This window comes from Scyliorhinus torazame, chromosome 13, assembly GCF_047496885.1.
Source record: "Scyliorhinus torazame isolate Kashiwa2021f chromosome 13, sScyTor2.1, whole genome shotgun sequence".
NCBI lineage: Eukaryota > Metazoa > Chordata > Chondrichthyes > Carcharhiniformes > Scyliorhinidae > Scyliorhinus > Scyliorhinus torazame.
This window is the reverse complement of record NC_092719.1, coordinates 32,471,326-32,483,930: the sequence shown is the minus strand read 5'-3', so window position 1 is coordinate 32,483,930 and position 12,605 is coordinate 32,471,326. Positions and strand designations below refer to the sequence as shown.

General features: G+C 44.4%; 1 protein-coding gene across 4 annotated transcripts in view; it reads right to left on the bottom strand.

Annotated features, from left to right (window-relative positions):
• Nucleotides 1-12,605, bottom strand: part of LOC140387934 (plexin-B2-like) — a 311,161-nt gene that overhangs the window by 22,650 nt on the left and 275,906 nt on the right. For all 4 annotated transcript variants that reach the window (XM_072471277.1, XM_072471280.1, XM_072471279.1 and 1 more), the window contains 5 exons: nucleotides 10,065-10,176; nucleotides 8,564-8,764; nucleotides 3,239-3,412; nucleotides 1,335-1,471; nucleotides 198-298 (listed from right to left, as the gene is read on the bottom strand). In XM_072471277.1, the coding sequence (XP_072327378.1) occupies nucleotides 198-298; nucleotides 1,335-1,471; nucleotides 3,239-3,412; nucleotides 8,564-8,764; nucleotides 10,065-10,176 (725 nt within the window). The remainder of the gene's footprint in view (nucleotides 1-197; nucleotides 299-1,334; nucleotides 1,472-3,238; nucleotides 3,413-8,563; nucleotides 8,765-10,064; nucleotides 10,177-12,605) is intronic.

Sequence of the window (12,605 nt, the reverse complement as noted above, 5' to 3'; positions counted from 1 at the left end):
AAATAGCCTCCTTCTGCACTGTAGGGATTATGTGGAGGAAGGGTAGACGTTATTATAACGCAAGAATACGTAGCAGCCAATTTGTACACAGTAAACTCCCATAATGTGACAGTGACTAGATGATTGAGGGATAAATATTGGCTCGGACACTGGGAGAACTCCCTGGCAATAATCATCAGGAGTAGGAGCATTTTTACCAGTGAACTCTTTCTTGCATCGATCCCTCACACTTTCCTCGAGACTCTCCAGCTGCAGCTGAATCTTTTTATATTCTCGTTCCGCTTGTTGGCTCTTGCGCCTGAAAGAAAAATAATAACACTTTTCCAAAGCTCTGGTTTTGCAAAATCAGATTTGTTGTAAAACGTAACTTGATGATATTTACTTTGATGACAAAAAAATGTTATTCCCTGAACAAAACATATTGAGCCTGGTTTCAACTTATTTTACATTACCAATTACCTTTGGGTCAAACACAGCTAGAAGAGGCGAATCTCCCTTGCAGAATTAATGGTGAATATGCCAAGCATTATAATTTGATATCAAATGTTCAGCACTTTGTCACCAACCTGTTAGTAATGCAACAATTTGTTTCAAGGTGCTGGTGGGGGAGGAGTGGGCGGGAATGAGGAATCCGCTCACCTCCAATCATCAACAGGCCTGAGGGGCAAGGGCAGGATTCTCCAACGTCAATCTGATGAACCTGAACACTCTTTCCATTTATGTATAGCTGGCAAGTTTATTGCAAAGACATCTGAAAGTGGCAGAGCATTGGTTCATGGTACATCTTGCATTGGGTCAAGCGCATTACCTTTATTTTGGCTGCATGGCCCCTAGCACTGGCTTAACACTGCTGGCCCTCCGAGAAGCTGCCTTCTCTCCTCGGCAAGGTTCACATATATGCTAATTAATGAAATTAGCAATAACTTTTGCAGCAATTTGCCTGGCTCTGCTTACTTAAATTACTTTTATTTAAAAAAACATGTAAACCAATAACAGAGGTTCCTGATAACTTTGGTTTGTAACTTAAGTTGAACAGAAACAATGTGCAGGGGTATGGAAAAAGGCAGGGGAATAGCACTGAGGCACAATGCTCGCCTGGAGAGCAAGTGCAGGTACGATAGGCCAATTGGCCTCCTTCTGCGACATAACAATTCTGTGGAGTTGAGTCCACTGCACACCAAGAACCAACATGTTACTTCTCCCAAGTTGCTGCATGTCCTAAAAATGAGATACGACATGTCAACCTATTACACCCAACTGTAGATAAGAATATAAGAATCAAACCCCAACTGTGGCCTTTTGTTATGTATTTTAATTGAAAATTTTCAATGTACCTGTAGCAGTAAATAGACACACCAATAATTAACAACATTGGAATCAGTACAAGCGGCAAAATAACTCCGAGATGCAGCTGTGCAGGAGTGTCATATTTTACTTTCCCCAGGTAGTATTCTCGGTATCCCATTTGAACCTGGTAAGAAAAGAGCAGTTTCCAGAATGTATTAATGTTTAATTGCATTTAGCAAAAGGTGGCAACAGGACAGAAAACACTTTAGTTAGTATTACTCCGAAAGGCATAAATGTCAATTAAATTATTTCCATTACTACTTCACAAGTGCAAAATACAGCCAAAGACTATGGCCGGATTCTCCGAGCCTGCGGCGGGTCGGAGAATCGCCGCTGATGGCGAAAATTCCCGTCATGCCGCTCCGACGCCGGGACGCGAGCCTGCGCTGGTGACCGGAGAAGCGACGCAGGTCGGATGCCGTTGAAAGAGGCCCCTGCAGCGATTCTGCGCGGTCGACGGTCCGAGTTCCCGCAGAGTTCCGCCGGTGTGGATCACATATGGTACCACCCGGCGGGAGCTTGGACCCGTGGCCGTGGTGGCTGTCCTGGTGGGGGGGGGGGCCAGACTCCGGGTGTGGCCTCCATGATGGCCAGGCCCACGATTGGGGGCTGCCGATCGGCGGGCGCGCGCCATCTGGGGGGGGGGGGCGCTACCGTCTTCCGCGCAGGCCCACTGTGCCACTACGCCATGTTGCGCGGAAACAGCCACCGCGTGCATGCGGCGGCACGCATGTGCGGACCCGGGCCGGCATTGCAGGGACGTGTATCCGTGCCGGAGCTGCGTGGAGCACTCCAGTGCCGTGCTGGCCCCCTGTGGGCCACTGAATCGCTCGGTAAGAGGCCTGTTGACACCGGCGTGAAACACTCCAGTGTTTTCGCCGGAGTCAAAACTTAGCCCGGATTTTGGAAAATCCCGGCCTATATTTCTTTGGTCAATTTTAGGTTTCCAGCCCAGATATTCTGACCTATAGAAAAAGGGAGTGGGAAGGGAAAAAATACGGCATTGTTGTGTGTGGAGGGCTGCAAACTGGAGTTCAGTAAAGCAATGCTCAAAATCCACAACGGAAAAGGATGTCAATCTCTGAATGATCCGTACCAGCTCCTTCCTTGGGCAATCCAAATATAATTCTACAGCCTTCCTTCCCTCCTCTGATTCAAATATTCATTTGCCTTTTTGCTCAAAATGCTGCAACGGTTTCTCCCTTAACTACACTGAATTCTGTGCTCCATCAACTCTTTACATACGGAAAGTCCCTGATCCCTCTCCTCATTCCCTTAATGCTGATGCTGAATTGTTGATCCTTGACATTAACTAGCCAAACAGAGAAAGTAGAGATTCTCCATTCACTCATCAAAATCCTTCATAAAACTTTAAATATTTCAATTCTCCGGTTAACCTTCTCTGCTTTTATGGAAATGTCCCTGTGGAGATGGATGACTATTTTACAGTGTGCTTGATTGTAGACGGTATGCGCCAGAATAGGCTTAATGGGCCTCATTTCATGCAGTTTTAGCATAGGTTATGCTAAAGCAAGGAGCACTCAGAAACAGAACACTTATCCCTCTGAATTGGTCTTCTAATAAAAAGGCACGCATTTAAGGTTTTGTGTTGCTACTTCCACTGAAACTTTCAGGCTTTGCACTACCATAGCTGGCCCGCATTGCACTCCACAAATCTCCATCACTTAGCTTCAATATCCAGGCTATATTGATTCTGCTACAGATGCTTGCCAAGATTAACAAACTGCCTCACCCAAGTAGTTGAACAGGGCCGGGTTACTGGTTCCACTATAGGTGCAGGGGAGGCAGGATCATGGGTTTTCAGGGACATAACTTATTAAGCTTGACTGAGACGTAAAGAAGAACTGTGGTAAGAACTGAAGGTACGTACAACAAATTCTGGAAGATCATCATTTGCATCCCTCTTTACCCTCTTGGGTGCTGGCTGGTTTTCTGGAGGAGTACAAACAAAGTCCGTCACGGAAAGCGTGGTAACTTTACATTCTTCTGTTCCAATATAAGCTTTCACTTCTTTTGCGGTCATCGCCTCATTTAGACGTTTTCCCTAAAACATTGAGCAATGGAAGATTACAATCGAGAACAGCAAAAAGGAAAACAAAGTACCCAAGCACAAAAAGAAGTATTGAAACTACTTTCCTCCCTACTTACAAATCTTTGTAACTGCCACCAAAATTACAAACTTGGAATTGGGCCATGGGAGGGTTGAAGATGTTATTGCAGAGAATGCTTCTCCAACGGACTGGGCACATCACCACTGCGTTTTTACACTGCGGCAGTTATCAGACACGGTTTAAAAATTAATTTACGGGATGTGAGCGTCACTGGTTAGGCCAGCATTTATTGCCCACCCTTAGTTACTCTTCAGAAGGTGGTGGTTAGTTGCCTTCTTGAACCACTGCAGTCCCGGGGGTGTAGGTACACCCAGTGCTGTTAGGGAGGGAGTTCCAGGATTTTGCCCCAGCGACGGTGAAGGAACGGTGATATATTTCCAAGTCGGGGTTGGTGGGTGGCTTGGAAGGGAACCTCCAGATGGTGGGGTTCCCAGGTGTCTGCGGCTCTTGTCCTTCTAGATTGTAGTGGTCATGGGTTTGGAAGGTGCTGCCTAAGGAACCGTGGCAAGTTCCTGCAGTACATCTTGGAGATGGTACTGACTGCTGTCATGTGAGAGTACCTTTAAGAAATGGGTGTTTATTACTGCTGTGATGTCAGAGAGTGGGTGGAGCTGGGCTGTCGGTCAGCTTTTGACTTTCGTTTTAGGCTGTTTGCTGCAGGGTGTGTTTTAGTTTCATTTTCAGAGCTGGATAACTGCAGTCACAGCCAGAAGGTAGTATTAGAGGGTCTCTTTGTAATCTAAAGACTGTAAATCGATCCTGGTGATTTAAAACTAATAACAGTAGTGACTTTAACCTGATGTGCTTCTGGTAAAAGGTGTTTTACGTTTTATGGATGTTAAAAGGAAAGTTTAAAGGATTACTTAGTGTTGTATTCTTTGGAGGGTGTATTTGAATTGATGGTTGCTAAGATGTTCAATGTATGTTTTAAAAAGGTTAACTTGAGTTCATAGAATAAACATAGTTTTGCTTCAAAAAATACTTTTCCATTTCTGCTGTACCACACCTGTAGAGTTTGCCGTGTGCTCCCCATACCACAATCTATTAAAAGTTGTGAGTCAGGTGAGCTCCATGATACACTTTGGGATTCTCTAAACCCTGGCCCATAACACTGCTGCCACTGTTCATCAGTGGCGGAGAGATTGAATGATGATTGCAGAAGGGGGAGCAATCAAGCGGGCTGTTTTGGCCTGGATGGTGCTGAGCTTCTTGAGTGTTATTGGAACTGCACTCATCCAGGCAAGTGGAGTGTATTCCATTACACACCTGACTTGTGTCTTGTAAATGGTGGGCAGGCTTTGGGGGAGTGTGTGTGTGTGTGTGTCAGAAGGTGGGTTATTCACCGTAAGATTCCTAGCCTTTGACCTGCTCTGGTAGCCACAGCATTATTACGAGCAGGGTATTTCAGTGCAATCTGGAACCTATTTTAAAATGCATTGCTGCCGCTTGGATTTGCCATGGGCTATGAAAGCCAACAGTGAAAGGGAGCTGGGAGCTGCCAGCTCCTCCCCACCACTGGCCGGGCTTCAAATCTGCTTGGTTCTCGAATGGAAACAGAACAAAAAACAACTGATAACGAGGTAATGTTGTCATGTTCGGTGGGACCTCACCGTCCCATTCTTCACAACTTCCTCGATTGTTTTTGGTCTCCCAAGAGCCTGCTGCAAATACCGAGCCATTGTTTCCAAATCATCCGACCAAATAGAGAAAAAAATAAGTGGCACAGAAAAACTACAGAAAGCAGGTGGTTAGATATCACTCCACATTATTCTAGATTCCATGTATTTCACATCTGTGCACTGCAAGAGTGTGTCAAAAACTGCTTGCAGTAGAGGAATGTGACTTTTGAATCAAAGGCTCGATGCTACTGTGGAAAACACGATTTTAAAAAATGAACTTGCATTTCTATAGCATCCTGTAGTGCTTCACTTTCAATAAACTGATTTTGAAGTGTAATCACTCTTGTTCTGTAGGCAGCTTGTTTGCACATAGCAAGGTGGGAGAATAACAGATAAAGTGACCAATAACTGGGTTTTGATTGAGGGATGAATGCTGGCCAGAGGAGCTTGTTACTCTTCCTAGAAAAGTGCTTTGGAAATTTTATATCCACACCTGAATGGACAGACTTGATTTAATGTCTTGTAAGTAAGACAGAAGCTTTGGTAACACAGTATTGTGCTGCTGTGTTAAGAGGAACATCTAGGTTAAAGACCTGCAGCCAATCTTTCTTTTAGCCCTCATTTTCTCTTATTTTTTTCAGTCACATTACAACAATATGTGCAATCTGTATATAAAATTAAAATATACATTAAATTATGATGGAAGGGAGAGTGTAATTAAACAAAGGTGGTAGACACAGTCAGGTAACTTTTTCAAAATGAGCATTCAAATGGGTGCTGGATGGGAGTTGTGTTATTAGCAATCTCCTTTCAGTTTGCAGATTCTGCAGTCTTATTCCAATTATGTTTTAGATATTGCTTTTACTTCACATTAGAGACAAAGGATAACCAGGCTGTCACAGCGTAGGTTACTTAACCAGTAGTCAACTTTATTTATAGAGATGTTGTTTGCTCACAGTCTAAGATGGAAGAAAGGGTATATCTCCTAAGTGCCTCTGATAATGACATGTAAGAATGTGACATACTACACAGAAATGCAATGGTTACAATACATAAATCGCATATCACAAGCAAGTTATAAGCTGAAATTTGACAATGAATGGAAAGGTCAGCAAAGAGGGTGGGACATGGCATTGTGAATTCTTATGAGGGGTGATGGGACGATTCAAAAAGTAAATCTATAAAAATAATGGAAGCAATTACCAGGACTGCTTATGGTGTATATTTAAAGCTTTAGAAAGATTTCTTGCAATGACAATGTCACTGGACTCAAACCAGAAATCAAGGCTAATGGGGCATAGGTTCAAATGCTGGCAACTGATGGAATTTAAAAATTCAATTAATAAAATCTGGAATTGAAAGCTAGTCTCAGTAATGGTGACTGTGAGGCCATCATTGACTGTCATAAAAAGCCCTTCCACAAGCATTCAATCCCTCCACAACAGAAGCACAATGGCAGCAGCGTACACCATGTACAAGATGCACCACAGAACTCACCAAAGCTCCTTAGACAGTAGCTTCCAAACCCATAGATGCATACACATGGGAACACCACCACCTGGAAGTTTCCCTTCAAGTCACTCACCATCCCGACTTGGAAATATATCACCATTTCTTCACCATCACTGGGTCAAAATCCTAGAGCTCCCTCACTAAGAGAACTGTCGGTGTAGCTACACCACAAGGACTGTAGTGGTTCAAAAAGGCAGCTCACTGCCATCTCCATCGCCAATTTGGGATGGCAAATTAATGCTGGCCTAGCCAGCGGCACCCATATCCCAAGGACATGCAACTCCAGACCCTCAGCAATGTGGTTGACTCTAATACCCTTTGAAATGGCCTAGTACTTCCAAAGATATCTGACCCAACTAATATAGAGAGTTGAAACAATTCTAGCCAGTAATAAGATAATACACGACCCAAAACCTTTATTTGATGGCTGGCAAAGTGGCAATGATAAAATATGAAGAGCCAGGGAAATGAGTGGCAACTCCAGAGCAGAGCTCATTTGCATGTAGCCTCAAAAGCAGAAGAAAAGATTTGAGAATGCAGTTGATCATTGCTGCCTGCATTTCAGAGAATGTTAGTTATAGGCAACTACAGTAGGTAGCACAGTTGCGGATCTGATGCAAAGTCAGTGTAGCCAGTTCTGCATAGGCACAGGGTGATGCCATCATTCGGTATTGGTAGAGTGGCACAGATTTGCTCAACACATTGATGCAACTATAGGGTGCACCAACTAACAGGGCACTCAGTAGTCCAAGACACCCATGTGAAATGTAATTAAAATACAAGGAAATTGCCTGGACATTTAAAGAGGGATAACAGGTCAACTTTAACTTTTTTAAAAATAATTTGCTCCTTTGATGTAGGTGCCACTGATAAGGCTAGCATTTAATGTCCATCCCTAATTGCCCTCAAGTAGGCAGTGGTGGGTTGCTTTCTTTAACTGCTGCAGTTCTTGTGGGCTGCAGTTCTGTTAGATAGGGAGCATCAGGATATTGACCCAGCGACAATGAAGGAAAAGTGATATAGTTCCCAAGTCAGGAAGGTGCAGGACTTTGAGAGGGAATTTGGAGGTGGTGGTGTTTCCTTGCATCTGCCGCCCTTGTTCGTAGGTGGGCGCAATTGAGAGTTTGGAAGGTGCTGTCGAAGAAGGCTTGGCAAGTTGCTGCAATGCACCTTGTAGATGGCAGAGACGCTGATGCCCATTGTACTCTTGGTCGAAATGTTTAAGGTGATGGATAGGATGTCAAATCAAGTAAGCTGCTTTTTTCTGGATGGTGTAGATCTTCCTGGGTGTTGTCGGGAGTTGCACACTTCCAGGCAAGCGGAAAGTATCCCATCACATTCCTGGTTTGTGCTTTGTTGATGGTGGACTGGCTTTGGGGAGTCAGGCGTTGTGTTATTCTCTGCAGAATTCCCAGCCTCAGATCTACTCACGTAGTATTGGGTGTCTGGTCCAGTTAGGTTTCTGGCCGCTGGTCACTCCCAGGGTGTTGATGGCGTGGGATTCAATCACATAATATTGTTGAATGTCAAGGGAAGATGATTAGGTTATTTTGGCATATTGTTGGAAGCCACTTGTGTAACTGCATAACTAGCTAGAAAATTAGATGAGCTAAGGATTTTGTGTAACAACTTCCAACCATTATGTGATTGATTCCGCTCACGTAACATCCAGTAACTCGATGGAACTAAGTCAGAAAATCTAACCCAGTATATTGGGAGCATGAATGAAATGGGTAACACAATATCAAACAAGGCAAAACAGAGGTAGAAAATAAAATGTTTCAAAATGCACAAACGCCATTTGATAGTTAAATTCAAAGCAAAATACTGCAGCTGCTGGAAATCTGACATAAAAACAGAAAATGTTTGAAAATCTCAGCAGAATCTGTGGAGCGAGAAACAAAGTTACCGTTTCGGGTCCGTATGACTTCTTCAGTGCCATTTAATAATTACCTGAACGAAGATCGGTGGCTGTTTGAGTATAAATACAGAATTTGTAAAATTTTCAAAGACTGGATCCTCCACGTACACAAAGGTTTTATTTTCATTAAAATTGTCCAATATGAAAAAGATACAAACATCCTTCTGGTTTGCAGGAGGCGACGGGAAGACGAGCATCGAACCATTGGAACATTTTAATGCTTCAGTTTCATTCTGCAAGAGAAAATTAAGGTTTTACTTACAAAAAGAACAATCCTGGCTCCGGGTCACTGCCTGTGTGGAGTTTGCTCATTCTCCCCGTGTCTGCGTGGGTTTCACCCCCACAACCCAAACAACTCGATGGGCTGAATGGCCTCCTTCTGCACTGTAAATTCTATGATCTATATTCTATGTGCAGGTTACCATAGAATTTACAGTGCAGAAGGAGGCCATTCAGCCCATCGAGTCTGCAACGGCCCTTGGAAAGAGCACTCTATTTAAGCCCCACGCCTCCACCTTAGCCCCCTTTATCCCTGTAACCCCATCTAACCTTTTTGCCCAAGGGCCATTTAGAATAGCCAATCCACCTAACCTGCACATCTTTGACTGTGGGAGGAAACCGGAGCACCCATGCACACACGGGAAGAACATGCAGACTCCACACAGACAGTGACCCAAGCCGGGAATCAAACCTGGGACCCTGGAGCTGTGAAGCAACTGTGTTAACCACTATGCTACCATACTGCCCTTAGGTGGATTGGCCAGGCTAAATTTCCCCTTAATTGAAAAAATAATAATTGGGTACTCTAATTTATTTTTAAAAAAATATATATATATATCCTACTTACAAAAATAACGTCTTCCGTCAAAACAAAACTGCAGCAATGTCTATGTCTGCAATGGTAGCATATTCAAATTGCTAAATTTACTTAAATTAAAAATATACATTTGGACTGGACGTTCAAATAATGAATAGCAGTACGTTTTGGGCTTGACTGCACAATCTCAGAGGAGAGGATGGTGCCACTCAATCAAGACACAAACCGTTTGAAGCAAATGGGAGCCAGTTGAAAAGCTTTGTCAGGCACCATGATTTAACGCACCGCTTTAGGCCTTAGTCATGAATTATTAACTGCTATATGGTCTTGTCACCCAGCATGTTCAACCACTTTCACAACTGCACAATGTCAACAATGACCCCTCATCTTCTGTAGCTGGCAGCTTTGGTTGCACTTCACACAGCAGAAATAATGATCCGATTGGTTGCTAGGCTGCCATCCAAAGGTTGGAAATAGGGCAAGAAACATTCGGGAAAGGAAATGGAAGTTATAACTCTAATAGCTAATATTTGAGCTGCATGATATACACAAATTGACAAATTAATCAACAATGGACTCAAAAAAACACAGAGGCAAAATTAAACATGCTCGCACCTCAAATAACTTCACTTTGGCATGAACACACTCCATAAGTTAGACATTAACTTTGCTTCTTGAAAATGGCTAAATCTCAATGTATAAGAAACAAACTGTACCTTTTCTACAAGCAATCCACTTGGTTGTCCGTTCTTCACTACTTTCACTCTCATAATTCGTTTTTGTACTGCATCAAATCCCTGTCCAGTCACTGTGATAAGTCTTCCCCCGCTACATCAAGTAAGCAAATTATTTAGCATGACCAGCTTATTAATATTGTTCGATGTCAAACAAAAAAACGGAAAATGTGTGTGAGAGACAGATTAGAGCGTGGAGAGGAGAAAAGAAAGCATGGTAAGTTAGGGAACGAAGACTAAAGATAAGCAGAAAGAGATTATTACACAAAGAGAAAGATTAGTTTATTTTGGTTGTGAACAACACCAGAAATGATCAATTCACAACTGATAAATAGTTTAGGACCAGAAATCAATGAGATAAATCAATCACTTTTTAAATTGGTCTACTGTTTGGCAAAGCTATGCTGATTTGAATTTCACCATGAAAAATCTAATTTCATTCCGAGTTAACTAGGAAAGGACACTCAAGGTTGGATGGTAGTGCATTCCTTCCCCCACTTGAAAGGAGGGAAAAACAGTTCAAATATTCACTTCCATCAGGTATTGACTAGACTGTGGTGTGAATTGTGGAGGCTGTTTATCACTGGAGGCGAGCAAGACAAATTAGGTTTACTGATTCACATTGTAGGCCACAGTTACATGTTTTCAGTCCAACATATGTGAAATTACACTGCAAATTCTCACAGGGCTGCACCAAGATCCGATGGAAAACTGTTCCACTTACATGAGCTATGATTCAAGTGCAAACTTTAATTTGGGGGGGGGGGGAGAAGAGACAGGAACATCCAGCTGTTTTCAACATCAAAAAATGAAAGAGTTAAGTGAACACTCTTTTTGCACTAGCCACAAACAAAATATTAAATGCCTTCTAGATAGTGTCTCACCTTTATGACTTTGATTGAGATCACTGGCCAGACTCAAAGTTAGACTCCCACCTTAATTTTATATGGATCTAAAACCACTTAGCAGACAGAAAAATTGAATTTCAGCTGTACTGCAACTACCTGAGCGCCAACATGTGTACCCAATTGCACTTTGATATGGGCAACAGGGGCTGTTTAGCACAGGGCTAAATCGCTGGCTTTGAAAGCAGACCAAGGCAGGCCAGCAGCACGGTTCAATTCCCGTACCAGCCTCCCCGAACAGGCGCCGGAATGTGGCGACTAGGGGCTTTTCACAGTAACTTCATTTGAAGCCTACTTGTGACAATAAGCGATTTTCATTTCATTTCATTTCATTAACCAACCTAATTTGCTCCAATGGAGGGGATGGTGGAGGTCATGCAGACTCTAAGGGAGTTTGGGGAGTTTTCGGGCTATAAGCTCAATGTAGGGAAGAGTGAGCTCTTTGTATTACAGGCGGGGAACCAAGAAAGAGGGATAGGCGACCTACCACTGAGGAGGACGGAGGGGAGCTTTCGGTATCTGGGGATCCAGATAGCCAGGAGTTGGGGGACCCTACATAAACTGAATCTGACGAGGTTGGTGGAGCAAATCGAGGAGGATTTCAAAAGATGGGACATGTTACCGCTCTCGCTGGCGGGTAGAGTGCAGTCGGTCAAAATGGTGGTCCTCCCAAGGTTTCTGTTTGTGTTTCAGTGCCTTCCCATCGTGATCACTAAGGCCTATTTTAAGAGAGTAGGCAGCAGTATTATGGGGTTTGTGTGGGTGAATAAGACCCCGAGAGTAAGGAGAGGGTTCCTGGAACGCAGTAGGGACAGAGGAGGGTTGGCGCTGCCAAACCTGGGGAGCTACTACTGGGCAGCAAATGTGGCGATGATCCGCAAGTGGGTTATGGAGGGAGAGGGGGCGGCATGGAAGAGGTTGGAGACGGCGTCCTGTAAAGGAACGAGCCTGGGGGCGTTGGTGATGGCACCGCTGCCGCTCTCGCCGACAAAGTATACCACGAGCCCGGTGGTGGCGGCAACGCTAAGGATCTGGGGCCAGTGGAGACGGCACCGGGGTGCAATGGGAGCATCGGTGTGGTCCCCGATCAGGGGTAACCACCGGTTTGTCCCGGGGAAGATGGACGGGGGGTTCCAGAGCTGGCATTGGGCGGGGATTGGAAGAATGGGGGACCTGTTCATCGACGGGACGTTTGCGAGCCTAGGGGCACTGGAGGAGAAGTTCGAGTTACCCCCGGGAAATGCCTTTAGATATATGCAGGTGAGGGCTTTTGTGAGGCGACAGGTGAGGGAATTCCCTTGCTCCCGGCACAAGAAGTTCAAGATAGGGTGATCTCGGGTGTATGGGTCGGGGAGGGCAAGGTGTCGGAAATACACCAGGAGTTGAAAGAAGAGGGGGAAGCGCTGGTAGAAGAGTTGAAGGGTAAATGGGAGGAGGAGCTGGGGGAGGAGATCGAGGAAGGTCTGTGGGCTGATGCCCTAGGTAGGGTTAATTCCTCCTCCTCGTGTGCCAGGCTCAGCCTGATACAATTTAAGGTGGTCCACAGAGCGCACTTGATGGGGGCGAGGTTGAGTAGGTTCTTTGGGGTAGAGGACAGATGTGGAAGGTGCTCAGGGAG